This window comes from Pezoporus occidentalis, unplaced genomic scaffold (genome assembly GCF_034315485.1).
Source record: "Pezoporus occidentalis ecotype Australia unplaced genomic scaffold, CSIRO_AGI_Poc_V1 ctg1, whole genome shotgun sequence".
Taxonomy (NCBI): domain Eukaryota; kingdom Metazoa; phylum Chordata; class Aves; order Psittaciformes; family Psittacidae; genus Pezoporus; species Pezoporus occidentalis.
In genome coordinates this window covers 1,370,106-1,378,554 of record NW_026912778.1, presented here as the reverse complement: position 1 = coordinate 1,378,554, position 8,449 = coordinate 1,370,106, and the positions used below count along the sequence as shown (strand labels likewise).

The following is an 8,449-nucleotide window of genomic DNA, read 5'->3' as shown; positions in this document are numbered from 1 at the left end:
CCACTAGCAAGAGGGCCCCCGTCCCGTCCCACCCCCCTCACTGGCAGGACTACAGCTCCCAGAGTGCCTCTCACAGGGCAATGGCTCTACGAACTGATTCTCGTCTCATGTTTGAACGGGAGGCGCTCGGAGGAAGGGGGTGGTGGGATCAACTGCTGCTGGGGGCGCTCCGCAGGAAAGACTACCGCTCCCGGCGGATCCGCAGCGCTCCTCCACAGCGGACGCCGCGGAGCCAGCGGCCGAGCCTGGGAGGGAGGCGGGGCGGAGCGCGGCGCGGGATGGGCTGGGCGGTGGGCGGTGTCCAGGAGCAGAGCGGGACATGGCCGAGGCGGGGCCTGGGGAGATCTGTGGCGGGAGTGAGGTGCTGCGGCCGCCGGAGCGGCTGGCAGGTGACACACGGGAGCTGCTGGCGGACGTGGAGATGCAGATCAGCGACGTGAGTGCTGGCGCGGCGGGAGGGAGGGAGGGAGCGGCGGAGTCCCTTCATGTGTCGGCCCGCGCCAACCTCTGTGCCGTTCCTCCAGGCCGCCTTTTCGCTGGCGAAGGTCCTGGAGGCGACGTCGGCCGTGTCGGCCCAGGTGGAGGAGCTCGCCACCAAGTGCTCGGAGAACGCCCGGTTCCTCAGAACGTGGCGGGACCTGCTGAGGGAGGGGTACGAGTCCCTGAAGCCCAGCGGCTGACCCTGCCCCGCCGCGGCTCCCCGGGCTGCGACGCGCCTTCTCTTGAACGGCGCCTTTAAGGGAGTTCTCGTGAATTTCCGTTTTCCCTCAGCGCCCCGTGAGCCCGGAGGTCTCTCAGAAATACTTGATGGCTCGTATGGGTGCTGTGTGTAAGTCACCGAGTAGAATAACTTTATTTAGGGAATCACTTTTGACTTCTGGACTCTTCCGTTGCTGTTCAAGCATTCTCACATATGAAATACTTTAACTTCCCATTTTTAATTCCTCTCGTTTATGTGCTGGATAAGAAGTTAATGTGTGGTACATTCAAACCTCGTTACTGGTGGGGAAGTGGTGTCCTGCGAGGAGCTGTTGTGAGCCCTCCTTTTTAAGAGTTGTCACCAGCATAAACCCTGCCAACTCCAGAGAAACTCGCTGAAGTTCACTTTCCCTTCACTCCCTGAAGTGAAAAAGCACACTTTTTGTTCTTGTTGAGGATGGGATAATGTGGCAAGCTGTGTCTCATTTACAAGCTTTAGATAAGCCCTGTATCCCGAACCTTACTATTTTTTAGCAGTATTGCAGTATGTTTCTATAAAGCTACAGCTATTTTCAGATGTTTCATTGCTGTAAACAATTTTACAATATCTTTTGTTGTAATAAAGTGCCTTATGGTGGATCTTGTATCTCTGCCTGGTGGAAGTTTAACAGCATTGTTTGCTGATAGGATGGGTTATTTTGAACTGCAAGTAAAAGCTTCCATCAGTTGGAAAAGAACTTGTGAAATGTATTGCCTGGGAAACATGTTAAAGGTTTTTCAGTGTTTGGTCCTATTTTTTTTATCTTTGCCTTAAGCAGTTACTAGTTAGTCTAGAGTTTACTGTTAACAGAACCTTTTGGTCTGCAAGATTGCTAATCTGTAATGAATACCTGTACTGAAACTCCTGTGCCTTTACCAAAGCATTGTGAAAAGAGTAATGCTGAAATGCAATGGCAGGCTGCAGGAGAACATGGCTTTACTGTGACTTACTAGTCAGCCTTATTTTTACTGGTAGAATGACTTTTTAAAAGACAAACTGTATTTTTCTTAGCAAAGCAATAAAGATGTTCCTAAAAATCAAAAATGAATATTGTTATGTTACTTATACAAACAAATATGACATTGAATATATCCATAATCAAGTTGAGTGAAAAAAAGAGGCGATGGTGGGGACACATATCCTTCCAGATCTCACCAGAAGCAGTTACAGACATTGATAAGGCTTGGTCCTTCAGAGTGTGCAAGTTTTGTTAAGAAGAGTTCTAATTGCCCCAGTGAAAGGCAATCCACGTGGCAGGATTTCACTTGGCTGTTTTTAACCACACAACCCCAAATGTTGGAAAATAAATCATTTTGTTCAGCAGATAATCTTTTATTTCAATAAAACATACAGTAGTGGAAACAAGATGCCTAACAATCTTCGAGTTCAAGATAATCCAAAGTTCTGTAAACAGTTAAAGTGTGAAGTGTCACACTTCTTAAGATTCTACTTCTTACACTGTTAAGAAGTGAAGTGCAAACACTGGAAGTATCTTTTAACTTCATTTTAAAACACTTCTAATAATCGATGCACAAGCACAGCATTCTTTTTACCTTTGTGGGCCTCTAGGCCATCGGACTGTTAGTATGGTACTGAAAATAGACAGGAAGTTGTAGCAATTCATAATGGAAAAGATTCTCTTCAGGAAGTATATGCGAAGGAACTGCCACTAGAGGATTGTTTCAGATGTGATAACTTTTTTTCACCCTTGTAACACTGGGAAATAGAACAATGCTCCAAAAAGTGCTAAATAGCTGTGGTCCTTGAATCATTTTAACTGTAACACATCATGTCAGCTGTACAAGGTGACTGAAATTAAGATTGATAGTCTTCTAAATGGCCATCCTCCATTATTCCATGTATTGAGATAGACATCTTAAGACTGAAATTTGTTGAAGTCTGCAAGGTGTGGGAGGCTACTTATGGTAGCCCATGAAGAACCAGTGAGGAAGCATTGAGATGTTGGGATACTCAAGTCCAGTCTTTCAGGGAAAGATCCTCTCCTGAAGGGGGAAACCCAGCAGCTACTGCTGGGGGACACTCAGATGAGGAAATCCCTTTTATTTTTCCTTCCTACAGTTCTGGTTCTGCCTGAATTGGAATGATCATTGCAATTTCAGGGCTGTTTTTACATGAGTGAAATGGTTGATAAATTGTTAAAAGTTTGTAAATTTTTAAAAGTATTAAAATTTTCACTTTATTTTCTTTGACAAATAAACTGGTCTAGTTATTAAATGTACATATTTTTCATAGGGCTATTGCTCCCTAATCACTTGAATAGACCTAGTCAGAAACTTTGCAGAGAGAAAAAATTCTTAATGAGGAAATCAAATAACTTAAAAAGTTTAATGCAAATGATATCTCCCGCCCCCCCCCCCCCCCCCCCCCCAAGACAGATAATTTTGAAACATTCTGCTTTCAGGGTAACATGTTTTAAATGACAATTCAGGTTTTTTTTTTCCATGCTCCGGGCTTCTGAGATGAAAAAAAACAATGTAACTTCTCCTTGTGGTCTAAGATGAGTTGTCAAAGTATCAGGTATCATTGTGAGATGGTGAAATTATTGTTGTATTAGTTCTACCTGCTGATACATTGCTCCTTCTCCCTGTGTTAGTTCACATGGGCCCAGGTGCCATACCTCCCTCCTTTTTCCTTTTTGCTGTAAAGCTGTAAGCCCACAGATGTGAAGCTAACAGTGCAGATGTCACCGTGAAAATTCAAAATGTATTTACATGTATTAATTTATTCTTGTTGACTGCGAGGTCACCGAAGCATCAGATGAGTCTGTACAAAGCATGGGCTTCATTACCTTTGGAGTCATTTCATGCATTGGCCACATTTCTACCCAAATGAATGATGGACCATATGTTTTCTGACCAGATTTACCTTTTTTAGATCTTCGTTGTCTGTAATTATACCAAACCTGATGAATCATTTCTTTGAAAGGTCGTGTAGTCAAAGTGTAGAGGAGAGGATTCAAAGCACTATTTATTGGCAGTATAAAAATTACCACCCAAGAAGTTATGGTACCTGAGGGAGGGAAAAAGAAAGGAAGCTGTAATATGCATTCCAGTGTTTCTACTGTTAATTCATGCAAATGGTTAATGCTTATGTACACAGCTGCCTGGTGAGAGGGGTGGCTTTGCACTTCTAGGCTGAGTTCATGTCGCAACAGGTTCTCTTCTCACTGTTATGCTTGCACTGCACTCTTACCTCCCTGTTTCCAGGACTCTGCAAAACCTAACATTATTTACTCTCCCAGTGGTTCCATTTATCTTCACTTTTCTGTGCTATAACTTCCCATTTGCCCTGGCACACTTTTTGCTCTTGCCAAACCCGACTTTCTTGCCCCAAAACTTTTTGTCTCTGCTTTGTTTCCTGTCTCTTCCTGATCTCTGTTCCCCATCCTCTTTCCATGTCTAGTGACGTGCAGTCCTAACGATGTCCCTGATGTTCCATCCTGCAAAGCAGCATCCCCCAGTTGCTGTATCCCCTCAGACGCTGATTTTCTCCTCTGCATCAGGGCTTCTCCTGTCTTCCTCCCACAGAGGGCGCTGTACACATCCTCCTTATTTCCTTCTTGCCCGTTCAGTAAGAATTTCTGTGTTGCCACTCCCTTTCTGAAGGTTTCCTGTTCTCCTGCCTATATCAGAGTCTGTGTGCATTTCTACAGCATCCTTTTCTCATCCTCACTGTTTGAGAGCTACGTTACCTGAGGGGCAGGCAGAGAAGGGGCAGGATTAAACTGCTGAAAGATGTTAGTGGGTGCCCTCCATTGCACTGTTTGGTTTATAAAACAGTTACAGAACTCCCCAAGCTTAAGTAACTCCCTCCCTGCCTCCCAGCTTCACAACTTTGTTGCAATATCAATACATTCCTGTTGATGCCTATCACATGGTTACAGTTTGGAAACAAAAAGATGCTTAATTCAAAAGCTGTCACAGTGTATCCACAAGGAAAAAGAATGCTATCAAATGGGCTTTAAAACTTCTGTTAATTTAGGCAACTGTCTGTGATGTCTTTAATTTTATGAAATGAGTAATTACTGTCTAATCTGGCTTATCTAACACAGAACATTAATTTATTAAACCCAAGATCACCCTTTGCTGAACCTTGAAGATTTCTTCAAGGTGTCTTGATTCAGAATACATTTGCTTCTACTTCTCACAATGTTTTCTTTAAAGTTTCATAGGTGGATTGATGACTTCATGAAGATTTAAAATAATTAAAAATATTTGACATAATCAATGTAACTTTCAGGCATTTGAAATGTCAGTCAAAACTTTGAAAAGGTGACTGACTCCCAACACTCCTAGTCAGCACAGAAGACAAAATCATAGAACTGTAGAATTGTTAGGGTGGGCAAGGACCTTAAGATCATATAGTTCCAACCCCTCTGCCATGGGCAGGGATACCACACACTAGACCATCCTCTGAGACAAAATGTTTTCTCACCAATGTAGTAGTGTGACACATATCTGTACATTGAGTCTGGATCTGCTCTTGCTGCTGGTAATGTTCATGTTCACATGTAAACAGGGTTTACAAGCCCTACATAATGGGGCTGTTTTTTTTTCTGGCATGTACTGGTATTGCGAAGAGAATAAAACAAATAAGGTGCAATTTTTAATCTTTTAAGTTATGTTATTTTTACATGGGAATATATTCATAGAATGAAGAAGGTAAGAGAGATTTATACAACACTGTTTTGAACTATAAGTACCAAATTGTAGAAGAAAGTTATTTCAGGATAACAATTCTATTGTTAATTCTAGATAGGAAACACTGAATTGTCCTGAGCCTTATTTAGGCAACAGAACAGGCAAAAGCCATAAAAGGAGGAAAGCCAATGTAATTCTGACTCAAAGGCGACTAATATATATATAATATATGTAGATATAGCAATATAATTCAGTAGTAAAACTATATAGTTCATTATATTCTGTGTACATGTATAGAGATACATAGTTCATTATAGTAATATAGTTGAATATACTAAATTCTTTTTCTTCTGAATTAGAAACAACACTCTTCATATAGTTAAAACAGCCTCACAAAAGAGAGGATTTACCTGGTATTTCTACCCGAAGTAAAGAAAGGAGTTTCAAAACAAAAATGGGTATCCAGCATAGTGCATCAGTAAATACAATGAAGAAAAAACGTTTAGCAAGGATCATCTCTTTTTTAACATGATTCTTAACTTCAGTAGCTGTAATAGCTGTTTGGTGAACACTGTAGAACATAGTCCCATAGGAAAACACAATGATGATGAAAGCCGCCAAGTTTACACCTGTTTAAGAAGTTAAAATTGATTATAATTTAACAGCATAATGGCAATTCCACATCACCTATTTACAGGGTGAGTAGTAAAGAAGAATGTTTCATCTAAACTAGCCCCATCAAATTAAGTGAACAGAGTCTGTTTTCACCAGAGCACTGAATTTTTGCCTTTATTCAGGTATTTATATCATTCATTGACACCTGACAAATAGCTGCCATCTGATCCAAACTACATAGTTCTCCTCTGGTCTCTGCTTTCCTGACAAAGTCTATTCATTCAGGAACTTTAATAGTCATTAATTTCTTTCTACCTTTTCAATCCTTCCTGCATTTTAAGATAAATAAGTATCTAAATACAGTAAAATATTCAGACTGGAAAAAGTATTTAAGTGCTTAATGGAACATCTAAATACGAGGTGTGAACATCACAGCAAAGCCATCTTATTTGTCTGAAAATTAAGCTCAATTACAGCTCTAATCATATATAAAGAAGAAATGCAACTTACCTAAGAAAATGACAACAGAATAAATCTGACTTCCTGCACTTTCTGCTTGTTCTGAGTGAAGAGGAAAACAGACACCATTGGTGCCATAGTAGTTCCTGAAAAATTCCTTATTGCTTAGTGGGATAAAAGCAACAGCAAACCCAATTATCCAGATAAGAATCAAAATGGAAATTGTCCTGCATTTTCTGGGCTTCAAACACCTAAAGGGATAAACTATGCAGATGCATTTTTCCAAAGTCAGGTAAGTCAACAGTAAGACTGACACCTCTGTAGACAGAATAGCCAGCGATCCAAGCAATTGGCAATGAATACTGTCCATCCACAACTGAGCATGCTTGTTGTATTCTCCACGATATTTAAGATCAAAAGCTCCAATCACAAATAAATATATTCCCATCAGACAGTCAGCACCTGTGGGCACAGTGCTTAACATCATTATTTACACATCTGAATTTCCCATTCTCTGTGTATATGTATATTGGAAAACAGACATAAACGCATATATATGAGTACATATTTATAAGTCAGCTAATATATAGATATAAAATAAATCACTATTATAGCTGGAATGCTATTGTGAAGTACAATTAAAGCAACTTTTTTTTTAATTAGGTCCTATTCCTTTTGATATTGACATTTGGCTTTAGATAATTTCCTTTGAGTAGGGCATCTCTGCTGGATTCAAAGTTTAGTTTTGGTTTGTCTACCTTATAGTAGTTCAAAACTGATGCACATAGTCTTCCAAGTCTAGTAAGGGAAGAGGAGCTGCCAACACAGAGCTGAAGGCTTCTCACGTTTTGGCTAGTTTTGCCTACTATTCAGATTGTTCCCATGGAAACAACAAAGTTTCAAAATCACTGACACTGACATGGTGTATTTAAAAACTTTGCAACCTTTTTATACACTGTTGATAATTACCTTTCAAAATGCAACTAAGTGCATTTGTGAAATAGAATCATAGAACCAACTAGGTTGAAAAAGACCTTTAAGATCATCAAGTCTAACTGTTCGTTAATACTCACAGACTCTCCTGTATTGCGACAGGGTATTCAAGATCATAGTGACTATGTTGCCAAACAGTTAATCCATAAACTTGCCTTGGTTTTAGGACTAAAATACCCCCACCCCATTCTTAATACTGGGGATTGATTTTCTATATTTGCATAAGTAAACTTCTACCATGCAAAAAATAGAGTATCTTGAGCACAAGATTTCATGTGTGAATTGCTATTTATTCAAAAATGCATAGTATAATTTAGGTTTATACGCCTTAGAAAAATTTGCAATTGTCTAATTGCTGAAGAAAGTGGGAATTAGACACAATACCCACAGCATTAAAAATCAAACATGAAAACTTTGGAGTTTATCAGCTGCCAAATGCAGCATTTAACTAGACCTCCTGGGGCATAAGGTACAGCACTTTGTATTGTAATTTGCGCCAGTATGAAAGTCCTGTTAATCCAGTGCTAGAGATATGTCACTATATTACAATAACAAGTGTCATACATGCTATGAGTGGACTAAAGCAATATTCTTTTATGCATGGAGTACTCACAGCAGAGCGACATTATTGAGATGGCATGGAGTTTATTCTCTGATCTGATATAAGGCCTCATGCAGATAACGAAAATATTTCCAAAGCAGGTGACAGCAGACACAACCCAGACGAACACTCTCTGTATTATGCTGGCTAAAAGATTCTCAAGGGATGAAATCCCATCAGTATTGGGCTTACAGCTGCGCACATGAGGGGCATAACCACAGTACTGGAATTTCTTAAAATATCTGGTTGTGAGAAAGAAAAACAGACAAGAAATGGTTCTAGTTTGGTTACCAGAATATCAAAACTCTAGTAACTACTCAGAAAACGTATTCTGAAAGAATAAAAATCGATTTAAAACTTTTCAAATTTGACAACTGCTCA

The 8,449-nt window shown here is 40.2% G+C and overlaps 2 protein-coding genes across 5 annotated transcripts in view; one reads left to right on the top strand and one right to left on the bottom strand.

Annotated features, from left to right (window-relative positions):
• Positions 1-275: 275 nt before the first annotated feature.
• Positions 276-1,878, top strand: CUNH4orf46 (chromosome unknown C4orf46 homolog). The gene is made up of 2 exons (XM_062612073.1): positions 276-436; positions 525-1,878. The coding sequence occupies exons 1-2, from the start codon at positions 320-322 to the stop codon at positions 678-680; spliced, it is 273 nt and encodes a 90-aa protein (XP_062468057.1). The 5' UTR covers positions 276-319; the 3' UTR covers positions 681-1,878.
• Positions 1,879-3,123: 1,245 nt separating this feature from the next.
• RXFP1 (relaxin family peptide receptor 1) overlaps positions 3,124-8,449 on the bottom strand; it is a 46,193-nt gene continuing 40,867 nt past the window's right edge. For 3 of the 4 annotated variants that reach the window (XM_062611053.1, XM_062610981.1, XM_062611144.1), the window contains 4 exons: positions 8,081-8,310; positions 6,526-6,936; positions 5,811-6,029; positions 3,124-3,769 (listed from right to left, as the gene is read on the bottom strand). In XM_062611053.1, the coding sequence (XP_062467037.1) occupies positions 3,477-3,769; positions 5,811-6,029; positions 6,526-6,936; positions 8,081-8,310 (1,153 nt within the window). In that variant the 3' untranslated portion in view covers positions 3,124-3,476. Of the gene's footprint in view, positions 3,770-5,810; positions 6,030-6,525; positions 6,937-8,080; positions 8,311-8,449 lie in introns of those variants that run through there. The other variant, XM_062611235.1, reaches the window with a different exon arrangement.